Genomic DNA, 22,307 nt, shown 5'->3' on the forward strand with positions numbered 1-22,307 from the left:
TTGACCACGTGCCTTCCATTAACGATAGTCGGCTCTTCTGACGTATTGCTTGAGCATATAACTCTGTTCTTTTGTGGACAGTGTCGGTTAGTGCATCATACTCCCATTGCACGCTACTCCCAGTGCACGCGATCAGCCTGTAGCTTGTACCATACGAAACTCCTAAGCATGTAGAACGATTTCGGCGTGGGCAAAATGTACTACCATGCGACTCCCACACTCAGCACGGCGTCGCCGAAACCACCTAGGCTGATGCGAGCCATCGAAAAGCTCGAAGAGGTATACGAGTCCGGGAGAAATCGAGGCTGGCGAAGTCGGCTGGCGCGATGCCTTCAGCGCGCAAGAGGCATGTACAAGCGCATGACCATGCAAGTCGTTGCCAACGGTAGTGGGATTGGCAAGCCGAAGCTCACAGCTGAGCTTTGAGGCAGGGAAGCTGGCGGTTGAGGGATGTTATAAGCAGCCCGACGGTTTACTCGATGACATCGAGTAAACTGGACATGGCGGCCGCTGAGTGGCTGGGGCGGCGCCCCGTTATACCCCACATTGGCTTTATCTCCCTGCCGCAGAACCGCTATCCCTTCCCTGCCATAGCACCCCAGCTAACCATCCCAAGCGAACGCAGAGACGCAACCTCGAACCATCATGGCGTCGGATGCTGCGAGATAGAGAGTTTCTCCGGGCCCAGGGACGTGGTGACATGTTTCTATCGAGTCAAAGAGTAGCGAAATTTCTGTCTGCAGGGCTCCTATCGCGGAGATAGCTGTGCAGATGTGCATGGTCCCCAAGACATCTGTACACACCCTGGATGGGCACGCGATACCGTTGTTACGATGGCGCTGCGTCATCCGCGGAAATCCACCCACTTGTCTTGCCATCCTTCACACGCCCAGAACCCAAATTCTGCAAAGTCTGCATCTTCATCCTCGGAGACTATGCAGGGTGCAGATGCGAATCACACGGGGCTGGTCGTCGGGACTTTTCGTGGCGCAATTGCAGTGAGCATCTTGGTGGAGCTCACCGCGTGGGCTATCGCAACTCGAAGATAAGGCTACCGGAACGGGCCTACCAGTCAACCACCACAACCATGAAGCGTTCCGATGCGGAGGCACTTTAGCACCTAGGCGTGGAGTGGACCCAGGGTAGATCTTGAGGTGCGCGAAGTCGTTCCTGATATTTAAGATGGGGCGTGCCCCAGATGGGAGCCTCAGCATCGTCGACATTCGCTCATGCAGTAGTGCGCCTATCTAATCACCTCTTTCATAATCCACAACTACTCTCAGACGCCACCCATCGTGGATCCTGAACGTCAGCCACTCCTCCACCGACAACCCTCACCAAGACCAGGCGTACCAAGACCTTCACTCGCTTCTGACAGCACCCCACGTCATCCGAGCGGGGATCTTGAATCCTACCAAGCAGCGGCTTCGAGCAGCCGAAGCGAAAGCTTCATAAGGCCTGTTGCAACCTCGACTCTTCACCATTCCAGCGACGAGGGTTTCTTCTCCTACAGCCTGATCATGGAGAAAGTCAAGAACTCAAAGGTCGCATACTGGGCCGATAAGCTCGCCGTGGAGAGCGAACCCAACCTCACCACAGCGCAGCTTATGCTCTTCAACCACGATTTGAAGCCTGTCGAGCCGGAGCGTCGTCAATGGGGTGCTTGGAATTTCGTGGGCTTTTGGGTCGGTACGTCGAACATTTTCCCAAGCACCGACAGACTTAGGCTAATACTGTGCAGCCGACTCCTTCAACATCAACACCTGGATGATCTCGTCCGCAAACATCGTTGACGGTCTTTCCTGGTGGCAATCTTGGATATGTGTCTGGGTATGGAAATCGATATTAACTAGACCGACATTCGCTGATTTAACTGATAGCTTGGCTACTCCATCGCTGCCTGCTTTGTCTGCATGACTGGCCGTATCGGCGCAACATACCACATCTCTTTCCCCGTTGTCAACCGTTCATCTTTCGGTATCTGGGGAGCATTATGGCCCGTTTTCAACCGTGCAGCCATGGCCAGTATCTGGTACGGCGTACAAGCATGGATTGGCGGTACTTGTGTTCGCCTCATGATTCGCGCCATCTGGAACAACTGGCGAGACTCTGAGGGCCCCGGTACAGGTGGCATCACCAATGGCATCCCCAGCTCCGGCACGACCACCGTCGCCTTTGTGTCCTTTTTCCTCTTCTGGGCTGGATCGCTACCCTTCATCTACCCGCCAGTACACAAGATCCGCCACCTGTTTACCGTAAAGGCCTATGTTGTTCCGACTGCTGGCGTCGCCTTCTTCATCTGGGCCGTCGTTCGTGCGAAGGGATTGGGCCCAATTGTCCATCAACAAGGTACACTCAGCGGATCTGCGCTTGGCTGGATGATGGTCCGCGGAATCATGAGTGCCATTGCGAACTTCGCCACCTTGATCGTCAATGACCCTGATTTTGCCCGTTTTGCGAAGAAGCCATCGAACGCCTTCCTTCCGCAACTGCTTACTATCCCCATTGGATTTGCCATCACCTCGTTCATCGGTATCATCGTCTCATCGTCATCCACTGTGATCTTCGGCGAGGCGATCTGGGATCCTCTGAAGTTGCTGGAGTCTTTCCTGGATGAGGGTGGCTCAGCGCAACGTTTCGGTGTCTTCTGCATTGCCGCAGCCTTCGCGCTCGCCCAACTCGGAACCAACATCGCAGCGAACTCCATCAGTGCCGGAACTGATATGACAGCACTTGCACCCCGATGGATCAGTATCAGACGTGGTGGATACATCTGTGCGCTCGTCGGCCTCGTCATGTGCCCATGGAATCTCCTCTCCGACACCAACAATTTCACGACCTACCTCTCCGCATACTCTGTCTTCCTCTCCTCTATTGCAGGTGTTATGATTTGCGACTACTACATCGTCCGAAAAGGATACCTCCAGATCAAGGATCTATACTCCGGAAAGAAGACTGGTCCTTACTACTACACCCTTGGATTCCACTGGCGCGGCTACGCAGCCTACATTGCGGGTATCCTCATCAACGTCGTCGGGTTCGCAGGAGCCATCGGTCGCGACGTACCCATTGGCGCGAAGCGCATCTATGACCTCAACTTCTTTGCTGGCTTCCTGGTCGCAAGCATTACATATTGGGCGCTGTGCAAGATCAGCCCTATTCCGGCGACCAGCGACGTCTGGATGGAAGTCGGCGACGAGATCACGGACATTAGTGTCGCCTACACCGATAGCGATGCTGATCGTTACGATGAAGAAATCATGCACGGGGGAGATGGAAAGGGGGTTGAAGCGTCGAAGAACTTTTAGATCATCTGTCAGCCCGGTGAAGGCGCTTATGTTTTTTCCTTGCAAAATTTGGACAGGGTGAGAGATACCAGACCACGCCTTGGGTCACAGTCGTTTTCGCAATGAATTCCCACTTTATGATCTTGCTCTTTGCACTCTCTGTGTCATGTGTAGTTGATGAAACTCGCGGAGTGCTAAGAAAGGCCCGGTGGCAGGTGCGCCCAGCTAGCGTGAAGGCTAGCGCCTCCGCCTGGTGCTTGTGCTGACACCTCCAGTGCTCTTTCATGACTTCCATCACTTTTAACATCGCTTTCATGATGTCATCGGGGGTCCTTGCTTCGTACCCCACAGATGGCAGGTCGCATTCAAGCCATGAGTCGCTGTTACCAAGTGCGCCCAAGCGCATCCTGCACGTGGCTTTCACACCTCAGACAGGTGCCGGTCGTTAGCACGATTGCGCAGCCAACATGAACCTCGCCTTCTAAGGTGACTAGGAAGATGCTCTTCATCTTACAGTGTGAGGTTCATCCGTCCAAAACAACTTCCAATCCAAGCCAATACTCCATTGTACGACTACCGGTTGGGTGTTGAGATCATTCGTCGCTGCACTCATTCGCAACGAGCACCTGAAGCGACACCTCCATTAAAACTACTTCCCACTGCTACCGAAGCCTCTTCCGCTTCACATGTGGCTTCCATCTGCATATTCTAGAATATGGTCGCTTACAAGACAACACATGCGCCATTCACCTTGTGCCTCGTCACGCCGCACATCCCCACCTTCGCGTGCAGATTAAACATCCGGGGCACCGCTCGCGACCCCATCATCCTCCCGATCTGGCTCGGGACCCAAGAGCCGACATGGAGGCTCGCTCGCTAGCGAAGCACGTATAGTGTTGTGCAGCCAATGGTGTTTAACCGGTCCGGGCACAGCATCTTTGTATATTACGTGGATATTGAGGTAGTACTATCGCGTTTATGTGAAGTGGGCGCGATAAGGCTTGTCAGAAAGAGGTGAGTGGTGGGCTGTGGTAATGTGATCATGAGGGATATTGGAGAGTAGTGGTGGGCGTTGAGGCAGGGCAATGCTGCAACGATGCGAGTATATAAGGCTGGGGTGCAAACGGGATGGAGATCATATCACACCTCGAAGCATACATTTATTCGCCTTCAATATGCTGTTCTCAAACGTCTTCTTACCCACAGCGCTCCTCGCAGCCCAAGCCGCAGCCCACGGCGCCGTCACCAGCTATGTCATCGACGGAGTGACATACCCAGGGTAAGCCATCCCTCAACTTCAGCAGTACCATCAGGACAAGATCCCAACTTCCATCTCAGCTACGAAGGCTTCTCGCCCTCCTCCTCACCCAAGACCATCCAACGCCAATGGCCCGACTACAACCCCACCATGAGCGTCAACGACAAGAAGGTCATGTGCAACGGCGGCACCTCAGCCGATCTCTCCGCCAAGGTAGCAGCCGGCGGGAAGATTCGCGCAAACTGGAAGCAATGGACACACGAGCAAGGGCCTGTTATGGTCTGGATGTACAAGTGCTCTGGCGACTTCAAGAGCTGCGACGGTTCTGGAAAGAAGTGGTTCAAGGTACACACATCATCAAGTCTGACACATTCAAATCTCCTACTAACGACGCTGGCTAGATCGACCAAGAAGGCATGACCGCGCCTCCCCTCTCGGGCCGCAGCTGGGGCACCGCCAAGGTCCTCAAGAACTTGTACTGGGAGTCCAAAGTTCCCACATCCCTCGCACCGGGCAACTACCTCGTTCGCCACGAGCTTCTTGCTCTTCACCAGGCCAACTCACCTCAGTTCTATGCTGAGTGCGCACAAATCGAAGTCACGGGTTCTGGCAGTGCTTCTCCGAGTGGTGACTACTTGGCGAACATTCCCGGATACGCGGCGCAGAGTGACCCAGGAATCATGGTTGATACATATGGTAGCAAGGCTACTACGTATACTTGCCCTGGACCCAATGTGTGGACTGGATAGGTCGTTGGTAGAACGTGTGGGGTGTAAGGAAGGGAAATATGGACGGCGGAGGATGAATTCCAACTGGTGGTTTGGTATGTACATAGCTATAAGTCTTCAATGCACACTATATCCAACACCAATATCTCAGTCCTCTACACAGCTCCCCTCTCCTCTCACGCGCCAACCCATCTCTCACCCATCTCTTTCCTCTCTTTGATAACCTTCCCCACCTCCATCGCAATCGACTTAAACAAGCCCTTGGCCATTTTCCCATGTTCGCCAGCTTGTCCCTCGGCCAACACCTGGTTCTCGTGCACCAGGAGCATGGCATACTGATCATGACCCCGCAGAGAGGTCAACACGTCGATCTTTGCAAATTCCTTCAGCGAAAGACTGGAAGGAAAGCGGTTGTTTACGGCGAGGAAAGATAGGTTCTCTGGCTTTAGTGTTAGCTGGTCATGTTGAGGGAAGTACACAGTGTCACGGCATAGCGGGATATGAGTCGGATTGGAGCGGGAGTTTGTGTACCTATGCTCTTTTCCAGCCACACATCACCATCATCTTCGTCATCCTCATCGTCGTCGTCGTAGATGAAAAAATAACGTGAGAATGCCGATTTGAGTTCGACTGCGACTTGCGATTGTGTGAAAGTGGGCCTCGGGCGGGATTCCATCACTCCCAGTAGTACTTTTAATCTTGACTCCAAGGACCTTGGAGATGATGGTCGATTGGGATCTACAGTTGGGCCTGTGGTGAGGGCGCTTTCGCAGGGTGTTATGGCTTTGCCGTTCGTCATGTTGGAGTTTTGATTAGATTTCGTGGTCAGCCGTACCTTAGGAATGTATGCGGCGGTGCGACTTGTAGGTTTTCAGCTGGATTACCGAGGTGTTGGTGCGGGCGGGCGTATTTGAATGTTTTTTTCGAGGGGTCAAAAGCGTAGTGTGACGGAGATACGTGAACCTTGGGACACTGGGAAGAAGTTTGTAGAGTTCCCATACTTCTCATTCGAGACCATATCATTGTTCATGGGTCGTATGAATTGCGGAAGGTGTGGTTGGCTCGTCATCTCTGGCTCGTGGAAGACATAATCTGGCTATTCTCGCTTCCTGAACATCTCTCCCAAGGTTCGCATAGCGACAGCCAGATATCAAGCGCTGAATGTTATATATATAAGCGAAGTGTGCACTCACCATCAGCCCTCGCTTTCTCGAAACCAATAAGCCTTCTAGTGCATGAAGCTACAACATCAAGCCATGATTTTAATCACGATATGCGTCTTGTGTATGCTCCCTCCCACGACTATGCTGGGATGCGTCGCCCTGTTCATGGGCATTGGAAAAGAAGAGAAACCCTCTGAGTCCACAACAAGCCCACCGAAGTCGCCATCTACTTCAACCGAGTCAGCTGAGGAAGTCGCTGAGCGCGAAGATACTAGACTATGGCATGCCAATGGTACGTTGGTTCGAGACCCACTCGAATGAGAGCGCGCCTGATTGACAGGATACAGATCGCAAATATCTGTCACTACAAGACATCTCCATTGGATTCAACGAGCTCTTGCTCCGGGTCTCTAAATCCGACGTTAGCTTGACCAGTGAGTAACTCCCTCCTCACCATGACCCGCTCATTCATTTCCCTCGCTTTTCGCTTGATCGGCCGTATTCAAATATTTTGTACGCTTACTGACCTCTTGAGTAGCAAACATGGCCTGGCTGTATAAGCAAGGCTACTTCCCTCAGCTGGATATCAGATCGGACGTGTATTTTCGTGTGCGGAAGATGGGTAGTCGCCCTGCGCGCGACAGCACATACGTCATGTATCTTGTCGTTGATGATAAGATTATACTTGAGGGCAGGGGTATAGGGAAGGAGGAAGCTTTTCGTGATCTGTATTTGGAGGTTTCGGAGATGGTGACTGAAGCTGTGGACAGGATTGGGGAGTCGGAAACAACATGGGAAGAGGAGGATCGTTTGGAGTAGAAATGTACCAAATTCCTGGGATGTTAGTGCGATGCTGTTTGCTGTCAACTTTCTGTAGTCTCTCTCGCAAGTATGGCGCTTTCGATGGCTGGTACGCGCAGAGTGAAATTTTGACTGAAGTTTCGCATTTCATGTTGAAGTATGCGCCTAGGTGCCTGTATCCCATGCATCCGTCCTTCCCTCAAACTCCTTTCCGCACGTCTACTCTTCAGTAAACTCGGCGTACTCCTCCTTGGTCATCGTCTTGCCGCTGGGCTCTCCAGACACGGTGATCTTAGCGATCCATGCCTCGCCCTCGGGGTCCTTATTGACATTGCCTGGAGTCTGCTCTAGCGCTGAGTTGACTTCCGCGACGGTGCCAGAGATGGGTGTGAGGATGTCTGAGGCAGACTTGACTGACTCGACAGCGCCAATGGCGTCGCCTTCGCTAACATCCATTTCGATCTGGGGAAGCTCGATGTAGACGACGTCGCCGAGGGCCTTTGCAGCGTATTCGGAGATACCTAGGGTGCCTACGCGATGTGTCAGTCACAGAACGCTTGGACAGTAAGGGCGTATGGGGATGTGGGGATGTGGGGGAGGGTGCGCATACATGTCTTGCCGTCTGCAGACATCTCAATCCACTCATGGTCCTCGGTGTACTTCTTCTCCTTCACTGCCCTCAGTCAGCACCCATGCTCGCCTCTCAATTGCTTATCAGAGCTTCAGATGTGCGTACGTGCGGCAGATACCGAGAATAACCGTGGCTTCTGAGTCGCCTGCTGCCACCTCTGGCAGACGAAAGGTGACGGCCTCCTCGCGGCGGCGGAGGTGAATTGGCGCGCAGCGCGTGCGATTGAAGTCCGGGCAGCCATTGTAGAAGATTGTGTGTGGGTTGTGAAGCTGCAAGTTGCGCGCGCTGGAGAGGTGATAGCACGCGCCAAGACATTGGTGGAGCTCCTCCGCGATTACGGAAAGGTTGGCCGCATTCGAACACTTTTCGCGACGGAAGGCAAGACGGCAGCAACACCACGGCGCAAACGAGGCAAGATGCTGTACGAGATGATCGGAGTGGTAGGAGGAGTGTCGCATTGATCAACAGAGTACATGCTAACAAGTGCAGGTACGGCCCGGCCGCCTCTCTGAAGTCAAAGAGTAAATTCGCCCTCCAACACCCCCAGCCAAACGCTGACCCAATATGTTCCAGAATCGCCAAAACCGCCGGAAAGATTGTCCTCGATCAACAAGGCGTAGTCCGCGGCGTCTCCAACTGGGGCACCTTCCTCCTCCCCAAGCCAGCGAAGAAGCTGCAAACCACACACCACTACGGCCACCACTTCATCATGCGCTTCGATGCGAGCGCCCGCGCACAGCACGCTTTACGGCGAACCATGAGCTTGGACCCTCGGTTGATAAGGTACAGCGTCGTGAAGATGGGCACCAAGTTTGAGGAGATCAAGGACGTGCCGGGAACAGCCAACTTCAGGTGATGGCATCATAAGCGGGTGTACAGAAGAGACGGATGGATTACAATGACGGAATGTATCATATGGTGTACATGCGTCTCTATCCTTATACAGGCTGCATTGTTACGGCGTTTGGGTTATCTACGATACACTAGAGACGTCATGCCGGTTGAGGTGTGTTGGCACGCGAATCAATTGTTCAACCGACACTGTCTCGGTCAATCTACGTGCTTTTTGCACTTACACGCACTGCCACAGAGACAACGCAGTGCTCTAGGCATCGGTGTTGCTTGGCACAGCGATGTCGCTAGTCTCACTCCATTCATCGCGGCTTATGGTTGAGCGCTCTCGCTACCGCTTCCTCTTGGCGAAATGTGTGGGGTCCATGGCTCGCTCCTTCGTTGTTTGTCCATCATCACTCACGCATTTCATCAGAACATTCAACCTATCCCGCAACCCGTCACCACTTACAACATTGCCATGACGGGGTTTTTCGATCTGCCTCGAGAGTTACGGGATGAGATTTATACCTACTATGCCGCCCAGGATGGCGGCTATCTCTATAACCAGCGCACGCGCAGGTTACGCGCAGCCAACGGCGCTCCTATCGATCTCTCATTCATGCAAACCTGCAGTCGAGTAGCTCACGAGTTGAGGCCGGTCGTCTTTCAAACAAATACCGTCACTTTCCGGACGGGATGGGTCGACCGTGAGACGAGCGATAGAGCCGCGTCCTTTGCAACTGCTCTGGAATGGATCTATGTAAAGTCCGCATACCAACTATGCAGGGTTCGTAAAGACATCACCAACGATATGATTGAGCGTGCCGGAGTGGACTTTCCCGAATGTGTTCCCCTGCTTTACCGCCTTCGCGGAGGTCATGCTAGGCATGAACCGTTCCCCGTGCAAACGGTGCATGACTGGAGACTATGGCGTCATCCACCTTCTACTCATCGTAGATTTATCAAATTTATGCTGGCCCTGGAGAAGGGGACAAAGAGGTCGTGGGAGCTTTGGAAAGTTGAGGTCCTCGGGCAGCGACCTGAACAACCGAATGTCGCATCGCTGCTCCCTGGCATTCCTGACCCTTGGATGATACCCAACGCAGAAGACATCGCCTCGCTCAAAGAGCAATGCATCTCTTGGAGTTCGCCAAAGAGATATCGTCCCATGTGTGTCGACGGTCCCACCAAGCGCTACTTTTCCGCAGCTGCGCTTGCCATACAATTTCTCAACGGTCTAGACCCGAGCGTCTTGTCCGTTATCCGCAACATCGTGCTCGATGAAGTCCATGCCAGCGTAGCAAGACCAGAGTGCCATGGCCTGGGTCTGGTCAGCATAATGCAACACTATCCCCGCATCAGTATATGTCGCCAAGTGGATACAAAGACTACTGCCATCACAACCGCCATCAAAGGCAACGTCGGTCAGCCCTATTTCGAGGAAGTTGTAGGTTGCTACAGAGATGGGCGACCCTGGGATATCGATGGAGATATAGACCGAGTGCGCGTCTCTCAGGCCTTCATACGGTGGTTCGAGGAAGCCGTGGCTCTTTCATCGAGATTGTCTCCCGATCGCTTTTCTGTGACCTTTCACTCCAGGAACTCTGCAAGTACGCTCGCTCTCCTTGAGCAAATGCTCGAGGATGCCAGGTGGCAAAGAGCAATCGAACCGCTCGCTCCACGTCCCATAAGCCCGCTTAGTCTCATGGACAGTTGCTGCTTCTTTTCTGAATCGTTCACACGTGTTATGCGAGAGATACAACAAGGCGAGGGGAATGTTCGTTTCGACCTAGGTGACTTGAGCGTCCGTGGTAGCAATACGGCAATCCCAGTCGACCAGGAAAGCACGCCGGCGCAAATAGGAGAGAATTGGATGGCACATTTCCAGGGCACGTATGTCGAGCCGTCGCCGTACGCCGGCCGCAAGGACTTGCTGCAGGAATATATGGAGGACGAGGTCCAAGACTGATCGTTGCGCATCACCTGCCATTTCACTGCCTACAGGTGGAATGCGCAGTGCTGACGCGTGCACCAATGCTGGACCCTGAAACACTACAGGTGGGACCTCGGGAGTACCGAGACGCGTGAACACGTGATTGGTGCCTGATTCTGGCGCCGCTAGTGACCCACGCCTTTCTGGCTTCCACCATTTTGCGACCAACAATCCAACGGAAATCGCATTCTTGGGAAGCTGGGAAGGTACGTCGTCGCCATGCGGTTCGCCCACGTCGAGGTGCCTGCCGAGGTTGTCGGTATCATTGCACACCATCTGTTCTGCCTCGAGGGCATGCAGGAAACGTGGAAGCTGCGTCTCGTCTGCACCACTTTTGCGAGCGCGATAAAAGACGACATACTTCTTTACCAGACGGAAGAATTACGGTACGCGAAGGGGCGCTGGTGCAGTAGCATTATGTCGCATTTAATGCCAGAATGGCTCTACTATCGGGTCAAGAAGCCTGTCGACAGCATGAGCAGCTTGTCGGTACGTACATCTAGCGCTATTGCGTGGGACACTCATTGTTTTACTTATCCCATTACTAGGCCAACATCTTGGGCATACACTCATACATTTGTCAAGAGCTGAACATTGCCAACGCCAAGAAGGAGAAAAAGCTTCTCGATGTATGCGCCGCAATGGCACAAACGATAACCTTCCCTGACCTCTCCTACGCTATACGGTACCCATATCCTTCAAAGAGCTCTTGCGATTTACATCATCAATGGTGCGAAACCGCCTTTTCTTCAGGGCTCACAACCGAGGAGAAGGTTGCCGCGGCGACAGCGCTTGGTGACTACGAGATGCGCGAAGATCTACTACCACAACTCAGAGAACACGACATGGCGATTCGACGTATGAGTCCGCTTCTTGCAGCAGTCATAACAGACGATCAAGCATCCCTACAACTGATCCTGGATCATGCAGAAAGCCGGCAGGGAAAGAGTACTCTTGAGAGTCTCTACATACCTTATGCTTTCAGGCTCGCGATACACCAACACTCTGCCGGTACTGTCGGTCGACTGACAGAGTTTCTGAAGAGGTCATACCATGATCACAAGAAAGACGTGTACGTGCAGAGTCTGCGAGAAGCCGTGAAATTCGTCCAGCCTCCAAACGCGGAGATAGTACGCCAGATAGTGCTACATTCTCCATATGGACCGAAAGTCACCGCAGACGTCTTTCTTTATGCTTGCAAAGCCCATAGCCTAGACATTGTCAAAGTCCTGCTATCAGAAGGACAAGTAGACGTCAACGAGGGTTCCGCGCAAACCCTCCCACTCCATGTCGCCATCAAGACCACGGACGACGACACTGCTATTATCAGAGCAGTTCTTGATGCTGGCGCCGACATCAACAAGACGGACTACCTGACTACCAAGCCGAAAAAGTACTGTGGGGCACCAGCCCAGAATGAAAGTCCGCTGGAGTTCGCCGCCGCTCACCCGATGGCTGCAGTCAAGTATCTTCTTCAGCGAGGCGCTGTCGTGCGTCACGTCGACCTTTGGTACACGATATCAGAACCAGAGCCGTACAACGCTTTGCGAGACGCCAGGATGAAGCAGAGTGGAGATAAGGTCCCGACGTTCATGGAGAGTCAGAACAGAATGGAGCAGGACCAGGAGGCATATCTGCAGAGCGAGGAGGATAGACTTGAGAAGTTGCGACGCAAGCATCGTATTTGATGTATTTGCCGGTAACCCGGGCAGGAAAGCTACGTGCATTTACCTACATTTCTACGTCTCAAGTACGGGTGACCTTCCTACCTTTACCTGGCCGTGGTATCGCCCCTCAGAACATGTTCTCTCACCAAGAGCGAGGACATGGCGCTAGTGCCATACTAGAGCAGTATATCTAGCACCCCAACTACTACACCCCTCCTCCAATCTTCTCTTCATTCTCATCCCTTGATATCGATAACTGTGAGTCGATCTCACTACAAAGATATGACCACGAAACACACATTGGCAAGTGGCCAGACTACCAAGGTACCCCAGCTGCCTCAATCTTACATCACAGCTAATGTTAGTACCTCGCAGACCAAGAAAACGTTCAGATCACCACTGATAGTGTCTACGACCATGCCACTCCTTGATTTCCCACCGGAGGTGGTTGAAAACGTCGTTCATGAGCTAGTCTCTGTCGCTGGTGTTAACGAGGCCTGGAAGCTCCGTGGGGTCTGTGGTGAGTAAAGCGGTGGTGAGGTCTCAAATTACGAGCTGGAGCTGACCGAGTGTAGGCACACTCAAGTTAGCTATAACATACGACATCTTCGCCAAGCGGACCTTGAAAGACCTCACCTACATGTCGAACGACCTTTTGCGCCACAATTTTGGCCTCTATCTCTACTACCGGAGCAGGGTACCCTTGGATGTGCATCCATACCTACCCGAAAGAATCTACAACATGGTCAGCTATCTTTCAGAAGAGCTAGGAACTGTCACGGAGAGTGAGAAAGAAGGGTTGCGAAGAGACCTATGCGACAGACTAGGTGCTGACACTACGAACGACGAGATGATACACGCTTTGCGAGGCTATGGCAGTAGAAAACGCTTGAAACCTGAATACATCGGCACCCCTTTCGGAGCAATCGATCAGCTCGTGGCTGCGTCAATCCTCGGAAAACTTGGACTCATTAAAACGGCGATGGAATCACTGCGCAGCTACGATACTCATCCTGTCTTCGGAGGTGTTCTCTTGCGGGCGACTGCAGAAGGACAAGCTTCTGTCGTCAAAGTCATACTGGAACAGCTAGGCGCGTCCTTGCAAGATCCCGACAAAGCCCAGCGCATACGAATAGTCGTTCATCAAGACCCATTTACTTGTCGAGAATGGGAAGTAAGCGAGTTCAACATTTCACGGGCCATCCTGGCCGCCGTCGAGCATTCCCGTCCTGAGGAACTTGGTATATTATCCACGTGGTACAAGCAAGCAGGGTTCACATTCTTGAAAGCTGAGTACAACACTTTTCTCGACACAGCCATCCGCAAGTCGAGTCTGGCGGTCTTCCAGTGTGTATTAGACGTTCCTTATACCAAGACTAAGATGACGACTCCTATCACCTCCTCACAGCTTTCCCTGGCATGCGCAAAAGGACGCCAGGATATCGTCAAGCTGTGCGTAGAGAAAGGCCTCATTGAGACAGCGGCAGCGACCTGTGCAATGATTTCAGGCATCAACTCGAACCAACCCGAGATCGTCAATTCACTCATACAGGCTGGCGCTGACGTCAACTATCCGACGCCATACTACTCTACAGTAAGGCTTCCCTTGAATGTGGCAATGCATAAGAAGAACCCGTCCATCATCCAAGCTCTGATTGATGCAGGTGCACACCTACCAGACATCGCATGTTGGTCAAAGCATGAGGCTACATATGCGATTCTGCGACATGCCAAGATCAAGAACAACGGTGGGCACGTGCTGGAGTACAAGCGTTTCAAGAGGATGAAGAGGGCAGATATTGAGAAACTTGGAGCCGAGGGTGACATTGTCGCATCACCCTGACTTGTAGGGCCTCGTAGATGTATGTCTCTACCGCGGCTATTTATCGCTCACTGGAGCTTATAGATGGGCCAGTTACCTTTGCCACACAAATTGGCAGGCGAGTTCGGTATATTGCATGCGTTCAGAAGTTTGTTTCCTTCCCTTCAGGTTTCACGAAACCACACTGTAATTATCTAAAAGTTATTTTCTCTTGCTCAAACTCATGGCTGCCTGATATCTATCACGGCCTATTTCGTCATCAAAGTCGCGCTCGCCTCGAGTTGCAGTTGCCAGGGCGATGCATAAGTCGAGGTGACCGAAGATTGCGACTGCCTTTACCTCTGTCTGGACCAAGAAAGCTTGGCACACAGGCCCTTTCCCTATTGATGCCACTCACTCTGCTTCCTTCCTTTCTCCACCGCACTGTGTCGCGACTGCAACGACTGAAACCCCTACGTAAATAACCCCCGTCAGCTTGATTGCGATATGTACTAACATGAGACAGATTCGAGAAGTGACGAGCTTGGAGTAACGACTTCAGTCACTACGATGGACTTGCTCGACTTCCCGCCTGAGATCTTCAGGCACGTTATCAACTGCCTGGTCAGTGATGTTGGTGTCCTATGTGCTTGGAAACTGCGAAGCGTATGCCGTAAGACTCTCATTCCCGTGGTCGCGCAAATGCTCAGGGCTGATAATTTCATAGGAACCTTTGATCAGGAGATCAGCGCAAACATTCTAGCCGTACAACCTAGACAGGCGTTTCGCGGCTACTATGCCTGGTCCCTACTCGCCCGCAAAGACAACATGAAGCACTACCTCGCATATCACGTCAAGAGTCCACGCGATGTCTTACCGGAGCTTCCCGCCAAGATACAGAAAATGGTGGAGTATGTCACCAAGGAGCTCACCGCAACAGACAATCTCGACGGCCGCAACATTCTCCTGGAGGTATGTGCAGGCGTTGCGCAGACATGTCCGTTTCTTATTACCTTTCTCTGGCGGAATGACTCAACCTCGCTCGTGAGCGAGAAAAGATACAAGAAACTGCGCCAACCACTGAGCAAGGATATCACCTATCATGACCAGCTCATCGCGGCGATAAGTGTAGGTGCTTACGACGTAGTCGCAAGACTACTACCCCAAGCTCCTACCTCACTCTCGCGGGATGTGTTTGAAGAGCCAATGCTAGCTGCTGTTCTACAAGATGATCACAAGATGATCACTCTTATGATGACAGTTCTGGACGAACAAAAGTCCAAGAGGTTCAAAAGGAGTCAGGTAATGAATATCGGTTCTCCATACGGTATGCTTGGCTCCATGCAACCAGCTATCGCAGATGACAACGTCGACATGGTAAAGCTACTGCTTGGCTACCTTCGTCGCTACCTGAATCTTCCCGACAAAACCTATTATCGTCAGTGGATTGATCGTGCAATTCTCTCACGAAGCAACAACGTCCTCAGAACTCTTCTCCAAGCCGCACCCGACACCAAGCCCTTCCAGATCAACACTACTATCTTCGAGCGGGGCGTGAAGACAGGAGACTCAGCTATCGTTACCACTCTCATCAACTACGGAAGCATCCAGCTAGACTCTGGTAGCGCCCAGATGTCAGCCCTAGCGGCTTCCATAAGAGCTGGTGGTGTTGCGGTAATTCGCGCAGTCGTCGAAGCTGGTGCAGACATTGATTTCGTTATAACGACCCATCGCCTGAAGCATTGCGATGCCATTACACCACTGGAGTACGCCATTTATCTGAACAACTTCGACGCCGTGTGCTACTTGATCAAATGTGGAGCCAGCGTTCCTGCTACCTATACTTGGCACCTCTCAAAAAAGATGCAAGCCATCCTCCGGAATGCGCCAGCCCCTCAGGAGAAAATGACCAAGCAGAAGCAGTAGAGAGCCCTTGCTGTCTTGAGATCTCTGGTACATCCGTGGGGGCATACACGGCTACTGGGAGATTGCAGCATGAAAATCAGGGAACCTTGTCACGGGGCAGGCTATGCGAGTACACATGGTGCAAGCGTATCTAGTTGGCAAGGCCTCAAGTAGCGAGAGCCATACACCCACCATCATCGCTGAAGGCTTAGCACAGAATTATCCCAAGAACTATTTCATTACATTTCCACCACGATACAGACCATCGTTCCCATATCCTGACACCTGACATGCCCAGTAGAAGGATACATCATCTTGGAAGCTGTTTACTTGTTAAGATCTGATACTATGTATGCAGCAAACCCTACTTATGTGGCACAAATTCGAGCCACTTCTCGTGATGGTGGCAGTGAATGTGACCAAACTCTTCAGCGCTTGGGCTTACCGTAGGCAGGGCGAAGGCCTTTCACACGGACACCTTAATATGGCACTAGCGCGCTGTTTAGCGTCTTTGACAAAGTGTAACCCCCAGCCACTAGCTCTTCCACATATAACTCTCCATCTTTCAACGACCCTGTCGCCGTATACGACATCAACCGAGCGCAAGAACGACTCAACATGGCGCAACTTCTGGATCTACCCACGGAGATATTCCAAAACATCATCCACGCGCTCAACTCTGAACGCCCCAGGGCCACTTGGAAACTTCGAAGCGTATGTCACACTTTCGCCGCCGAAATCAAGCATGATCTGCTCAGCAATCAGCCCAAACATATCGTTGGATTGATCCCGGGAGTCATCACTGCCAACATCACAACGTATGTACTTGCCCATCTGAACAAGCCCGCCGATGTCGACAACCGGCTACTCAATACGATCCACCGAATGATTGACTATTTGGTTTCGGAACTCTCAATCCCGAAAGGACAGCGGAAGGAGACTGAGACCAGCATGGTTGAAGGTCTTGTCCGAGTCACTGGTCCTGACGAAGTAATGTATATGATGATGAATTGGAGGCGTTCCTACCGCCACCCAGCCATTCAGTTGAGGAACAATCCAGAAAACGGCGCGGACGTTCACCACTGGGAGAAGATCGTAGCGGCTATGTCGACTCAGGCGATTGACTTGATTCGCCCTCTGCTAGCGCAAATGCCTCCCGCGATTTGGTCTCCTTACACGACCTTCGGCGAAGGCCCTCTGGTGATGGCTGTGACTTCGAAACACGACGAGCTTTTCGATGCAGTCTTACACCACCTGAACAACCTCAAGAAGTCGGTCAAACGTGATACTCTAGGTTGTTACGACTACAACTTTGCAGAAGCGATCTGCTCCGCTATCCGGGCTGGCAATACACGCTTCGTGGATGAGCTTGTCAAGTTCCGCCAGACAATCTTTCGCAGGGTTGAGAAGCGCACGTACAACGGGTGGCTCGAGATCGGCATCGAGAACGGAAACACAGACGTAGTAGAGTCTATCCTACGCCTGAATCCATCAGGCAGCCTGGTCAATAATCGCCTCTTCACAATTGCATGTCGTACTGGTAATGTTGACATGGTCAACTTGCTTCTGGACGATGAAGAATTGGACATCAACGACGGAACCCTTTTCACCAACTTCCTCTGCTGCGCCATCAAGGTCAGCGACATCCCGATCGTCGCCGCGGTCCTAGATGCAGGTGCAGATGTCAATGGCGCCTTTCCTAGGTATCAGCGGTCCACAAAGACGGTTTCGCCGATGGAGGTTGCTCTCAACCGAAACAGCAAGGAGTTACTGGAATTGCTCATGAGCAGGGGAGCCACAATGCCGCCTCGGGCGCGCTGGCCCAAGACCAAGATGCTATACACCATGATCCGCGAGGTTGCGATCGCGAACGGGGCAACAGACATTCCAGCATACAGCATTTCACTGAGGCGAGGTCTTGATGAGATTTGATGGGGCTGTTCATGAGATGCTAGCGGTAGATCTGTTGTGGGGTGGGTGGTATGGGAGGCAGCTCAGAGACGATCGAATGGGAGGTTTGCTGGTCTCGTAATGTTATCGTGCGATGGATGGCTTGTCATAGGATGAAATTGATGCGAAAATTGTCCAAAACATTGACGAAGTTAATGCCGCTGTGGCCTAAACGCCTGTACCAAAGGGTTTGTCGCATACGTCGTGTAAATTCGGTGGATGCGCATCCGCACACGGATGCTTCCCGCGCAAACTGATAAGGAGGTACATCGTGTCTCATACAAGCAAAGATGTGAAGGATGGCCGCACGGCGTCGTTGCTGCGTGTAGCGTGCGCGTGGCTGAGACGCGAAATGGAGGTGCGATGCGCCGAGAAGGCCCGGGGCGATGTACCTCGGTAATTCATCGAATCATACGATACCTTGACCCCTGCAGCAGCTTGCGACGGAAGCTGTCGGTCGTGATGTCAGTTCCCTTTTGATAGCTCTGTGGTTGAATGTATGTAACCGCGATACTAGGACAGTCCTCACTCGTGACGCTACCTAGGTATAGATCGATCCGATTTAGTGGTTCCCGTCCAGGCACGAAACCTGCGTGGTTGGATCGGCGCCATGACGCAGTTGGGTGTCATGCGGGGCCCTAACCTCACCACCTGCAACCTCGCGAAAGCGACATCCTCTAAGATCGTACACAGAACACTGAAGGTACAAATTAGGGTGTCTCCGATGAGCCGAACGTGAGATGACGAGCTTTGCCCAGGTGAGACAGACTGCCACGCGACGATGACTACTGGTAAGGGCAGCTGCCAAGTTCTCCGACTCTGATTGTTAGGTTGGTACTGCGCATATTGAACCAAACTCAGTGCTGTCCGGATGGGAAGTCTAGACCTTTAGGTCAGAGGTCTTTGTGTGTAACCCGCTTCCTTTCATGTTGTCTCGTTTTCTTTGAACGAGTGAGCTCTGAGACACCATTATTCAGAGTCTGACCTTGGTTTCATTTACATTACTGGAACATCCCGCTTCGCAGTATCTTCATTCATTCAAAAACATCTGCCGAGGCAACGTAAATTCTTCCATCCGTTGCTTACCACTCGACGAAGCACCTCCGCTCCACTTTCAATCATGCCGCCTAAAAGAGAGCGCGAAGAGACCCCAGACCTTCTTTCGAGAGGAGATTCATTGTCGCCGGATGCGAAGCGCACGAAGACTGAAGTTTACCGGCTCGATTTTGGCATGCACATAGGGTGCACTCTCGATGAACTCAGTCCCAGCGAGTTGGCCAAGATAGCGGGCGAAGATGAACGGGTCGATGCAGATCCTGCTCTGCGCAGTGCTCTCATCGATTGGGCAAACAACACTTATAAGATCGATGCAGATGGCGGCTACTACCACGGATGCAGCCTCACCGAGACCCCCATCTCTTGGATCAACTCATCCATCTACGCTACAGGTATACATGAAGATACATGTACTCGCATAGCACTCAAGTATCACTTCATCGACAGGAAGCCGGAAATGCCTCGTTCAAATTGGGTATTCACTTACGGGCATTATGATGGGTTAAACTTCAAGGAGATTGTGGAGCAGGAAAAGGTCGAAGAGATTGAAATGGGTCGCAAAAAGCCTCTACCATACGACGAATGGACCAAGGGCCAAGGGATAGGAACCAAGCAAAATCCCAAAGGCTTCGATCCAAGAAATCCCTACAAGGAAGACGGTACAAGGATATTTGACAACCGCGGCAAAGACGATGTAGCCGACGCGCTGGTGTATAATGAGCGTATGAAGCTGAGAAAGCTTCTTCGAGATCATTCCAATGCTCCTAATTATCGCATGCCATGGTATCAGAACTACTGCAGAGGCCAACACATCAGAGACGTTGATCTCGACGAGGTTCTGCGCATCCATGACAAGCTTGACAACAAGCGAGCCTGGGGTGAAGAATACGACAAAGATCTCTGGGCTGCAGTGAAATGGCGCGTCATCAAGCACCACCTCGTTCGATGGAACTGGAGAGGACATTGCGAGAGGGTAAACGGGAGATGCGTCTGGATTCCAGAAGATCTAGGTCCATAGTTGTACCCGTCTACTGAGATTGAAGTCTCAGACGAGCCTTATATACCCCAATTCTAGGTAGGCAGTCATAATGGGAACAAAACGGTCAAGTCATCTCAGATTGGACGCGACACCAAAAGATGAGCACCCTATTTAAGGGAAAAGCTAAACACCCTAGGGCCTACATTAAGATAAAAACGTGCAAAGTAGGTAGCCTGACAGCGACGTAGGCTCTAGAGTGTTTAGTTCTTCCCTTGTATGAGGTGTGAGCATGGAATACGTTGCGTTACAAGCGGACGCGGGCGGTGTGTCGCCGCCGTATCACGTGGCTGACACCAGCGTTTGCAGCACGCTCATTGGTTGCCCAGGTGGTCAATGAATACACCAACTTGGCAAAGCTGGAAAGTTTACCCCGAACCATTCAACTCTCATCACAAGTCTTTGCTACCCGACATCCTGGCGTAACTTCGAAGAGAAGTAAGTCACCGCATGCACGTCAGTTCATCGCACGCCTTGGCTAACTGCTTTAGCAATTTGACATCGCCAACGGAACCCGCCCGGGACTTTTGTCGCGATGGATCTTCCGCCGACAGTGATCGAGGAGAAGCTGAGAGAAGTGTTCAGCGAGCTGTCTCCCGATGTCCTCCGACCTGACCTCCGCTCCATCAACGACCTCCCCGACGAGATGCTGCTTGAGATAGCCAGATACCTTGAGGGCGACAACCCGACGCTCGGCAACCTGAATCGGACATCGCGTCGCTTCAAAGCCATCGGCGATGAGCTCTTATATCGGACAATCAGCTTGCCCCGTACTCGGGGTGACAGCGTCATGTACCTCGTGCGCACCATCGTTGGAAGACCGGAACTGAGAAGCAAGATCCGTCACCTGACGTTTTCCACGACTAGCTGGCGTATCAACTGCGATGGCGACATTATGGTAGTCGGAAGCATATTCACCAGAACACGTCCAACGACATCTCGCGACGAGCTTGGAGCTTCGTTGCTACAAATATCTCGGAGCCTCGATAGTCTGAGCATTCTCGGAGCCGGGAACCCATTTCAGAGCATGGAAGAGATAGACTGGCGGTGCACTCTGTTACTCGGTCGGCTAAGCTCGCTAGCTGGACTGCTTCTCGCTCTTTGCGACAATCTTGACATGCTTTGTATGGGCATGTATCACAGGGACGATCTGGACATACCTGCTTTCGACGTCGTTAACTCGATTTACGGTCTACACAGCAACTTTATGCAGCAACCGCCAAGTCGCTGGTCAGGCTTCAAGCAATTCCACAACGTCAAGCGCCTGAGAGTCTCCGGTTTGAACATGGACATACTGAGATTCCCATTCATATCCCTCCAAGTCCTCGAGATCGACCTCTCGCGAGAGTACTTTAGTGAGCATCTGCCCACTCCGGAGCATGTCTTCTTCGGCAACAAATCCACTCAGTGCCTTTCACCCCGCTGTGCGAACCTCCACACACTCATCATACGAAGCGATTGGAACGAGCTAAACGACCAAGCCCATCTGAGTCACGGCTATCAGCTGCCAATTCTGCTACAAGACTTCGCTGGACCGACCATCACCCGTCTAGAGATACTGTTCATGAGGAGCCCGACTGTTGTAAAGCAGTGGCTGGGTACTTTCGAGCATATTGCGCGTGCTCTGGGTGAGGACACAGACGTATCTGCAAGCCTGCAATTCATCAAAATCGACTACGAGGAATCTGATCACTTCGATCCCAAGCGTTGTTTCGGTGGTTGTACGAACCTGCACAGCTTCAGCTCGTTCCGCAAGTTGACGAAGATGGAGGTTCTGCAAGGTGTACTTGTATTCGAGGCCCGCAACACGTTCGGTGAGCTGTACTGCTTTCGCGGCATTATACCTCCTCCAAGCCTCGAGTCACTCACCGTAATTTGTCCTACCAAGGCTATTCTTACATGGCTCAACATGATAGTCGAGCGCAAGACGGAGGTGCCAGCCCTGAATAAGATCGTGCTTTTGTGCAGGTGTGGCTACGGTGCTGGACCCAAGGAGTTCGAAGGCGACGTCTCGACATACGTTTTCGCGCAGCTGAACGACCTTGGTATCGATGTGCGTGTGGTTGAAGAGACACCAGGAGCATTCGCGGCTCTAGCTCGGAAGGAAGGCTCAGTGTGGGAGGCGGACTGGGCCGAAGATGGATGGGTGGATGGATTATTCGGTCAGGATCAGGGTTGAAGAGATAGCCTTCGACAC

At 52.3% G+C, this 22,307-nt stretch overlaps 11 protein-coding genes across 11 annotated transcripts; 10 read left to right on the forward strand and 1 right to left on the reverse strand.

The window, feature by feature from the left end:
• Positions 1–1,520: 1,520 nt before the first annotated feature.
• Positions 1,521–3,308, forward strand: J4E90_001757 (uncharacterized protein; the record flags this gene model as incomplete). Its single annotated transcript, XM_051431341.1, has 3 exons — positions 1,521–1,689; positions 1,742–1,830; positions 1,881–3,308. The coding sequence occupies 3 exons, from the start codon at positions 1,521–1,523 to the stop codon at positions 3,306–3,308; spliced, it is 1,686 nt and encodes a 561-aa protein (XP_051294475.1).
• A 1,154-nt stretch (positions 3,309–4,462) lies between these two features.
• Positions 4,463–5,294, forward strand: J4E90_001758 (uncharacterized protein; the record flags this gene model as incomplete). The annotated part of the gene is made up of 3 exons (XM_051431342.1): positions 4,463–4,566; positions 4,626–4,890; positions 4,947–5,294. The coding sequence occupies 3 exons, from the start codon at positions 4,463–4,465 to the stop codon at positions 5,292–5,294; spliced, it is 717 nt and encodes a 238-aa protein (XP_051294476.1).
• A 2,162-nt stretch (positions 5,295–7,456) lies between these two features.
• J4E90_001759 (uncharacterized protein) lies at positions 7,457–8,109 on the reverse strand (the record flags this gene model as incomplete). Its single annotated transcript, XM_051431343.1, has 3 exons — positions 7,457–7,767; positions 7,848–7,910; positions 7,974–8,109. 3 exons carry the CDS (start codon positions 8,107–8,109, stop codon positions 7,457–7,459), a joined length of 510 nt encoding a protein of 169 aa, XP_051294477.1.
• A 175-nt stretch (positions 8,110–8,284) lies between these two features.
• J4E90_001760 (uncharacterized protein) lies at positions 8,285–8,724 on the forward strand (the record flags this gene model as incomplete). The annotated part of the gene is made up of 3 exons (XM_051431344.1): positions 8,285–8,308; positions 8,358–8,389; positions 8,442–8,724. The coding sequence occupies 3 exons, from the start codon at positions 8,285–8,287 to the stop codon at positions 8,722–8,724; spliced, it is 339 nt and encodes a 112-aa protein (XP_051294478.1).
• Positions 8,725–9,672: 948 nt separating this feature from the next.
• J4E90_001761 (uncharacterized protein) lies at positions 9,673–10,671 on the forward strand (the record flags this gene model as incomplete). Its single annotated transcript, XM_051431345.1, has 1 exon — positions 9,673–10,671. The coding sequence occupies one exon, from the start codon at positions 9,673–9,675 to the stop codon at positions 10,669–10,671; it is 999 nt and encodes a 332-aa protein (XP_051294479.1).
• A 243-nt stretch (positions 10,672–10,914) lies between these two features.
• J4E90_001762 (uncharacterized protein) lies at positions 10,915–12,383 on the forward strand (the record flags this gene model as incomplete). The annotated part of the gene is made up of 2 exons (XM_051431346.1): positions 10,915–11,184; positions 11,244–12,383. 2 exons carry the CDS (start codon positions 10,915–10,917, stop codon positions 12,381–12,383), a joined length of 1,410 nt encoding a protein of 469 aa, XP_051294480.1.
• Positions 12,384–12,644: 261 nt separating this feature from the next.
• Positions 12,645–14,205, forward strand: J4E90_001763 (uncharacterized protein; the record flags this gene model as incomplete). The annotated part of the gene is made up of 3 exons (XM_051431347.1): positions 12,645–12,686; positions 12,738–12,882; positions 12,938–14,205. 3 exons carry the CDS (start codon positions 12,645–12,647, stop codon positions 14,203–14,205), a joined length of 1,455 nt encoding a protein of 484 aa, XP_051294481.1.
• A 660-nt stretch (positions 14,206–14,865) lies between these two features.
• On the forward strand, positions 14,866–16,089 carry J4E90_001764 (uncharacterized protein; the record flags this gene model as incomplete). The annotated part of the gene is made up of 1 exon (XM_051431348.1): positions 14,866–16,089. One exon carries the CDS (start codon positions 14,866–14,868, stop codon positions 16,087–16,089), a length of 1,224 nt encoding a protein of 407 aa, XP_051294482.1.
• Positions 16,090–16,686: 597 nt separating this feature from the next.
• J4E90_001765 (uncharacterized protein) lies at positions 16,687–18,000 on the forward strand (the record flags this gene model as incomplete). Its single annotated transcript, XM_051431349.1, has 1 exon — positions 16,687–18,000. The coding sequence occupies one exon, from the start codon at positions 16,687–16,689 to the stop codon at positions 17,998–18,000; it is 1,314 nt and encodes a 437-aa protein (XP_051294483.1).
• Positions 18,001–19,138: 1,138 nt separating this feature from the next.
• J4E90_001766 (uncharacterized protein) lies at positions 19,139–20,092 on the forward strand (the record flags this gene model as incomplete). The annotated part of the gene is made up of 1 exon (XM_051431350.1): positions 19,139–20,092. The coding sequence occupies one exon, from the start codon at positions 19,139–19,141 to the stop codon at positions 20,090–20,092; it is 954 nt and encodes a 317-aa protein (XP_051294484.1).
• A 553-nt stretch (positions 20,093–20,645) lies between these two features.
• J4E90_001767 (uncharacterized protein) lies at positions 20,646–22,289 on the forward strand (the record flags this gene model as incomplete). Its single annotated transcript, XM_051431351.1, has 1 exon — positions 20,646–22,289. One exon carries the CDS (start codon positions 20,646–20,648, stop codon positions 22,287–22,289), a length of 1,644 nt encoding a protein of 547 aa, XP_051294485.1.
• Positions 22,290–22,307: the final 18 nt, after the last annotated feature.

This window comes from Alternaria incomplexa, assembly GCF_024043165.1.
Source record: "Alternaria incomplexa strain BMP 0042 chromosome Unknown scaffold_2, whole genome shotgun sequence".
Classification (NCBI taxonomy): domain Eukaryota; kingdom Fungi; phylum Ascomycota; class Dothideomycetes; order Pleosporales; family Pleosporaceae; genus Alternaria; species Alternaria incomplexa.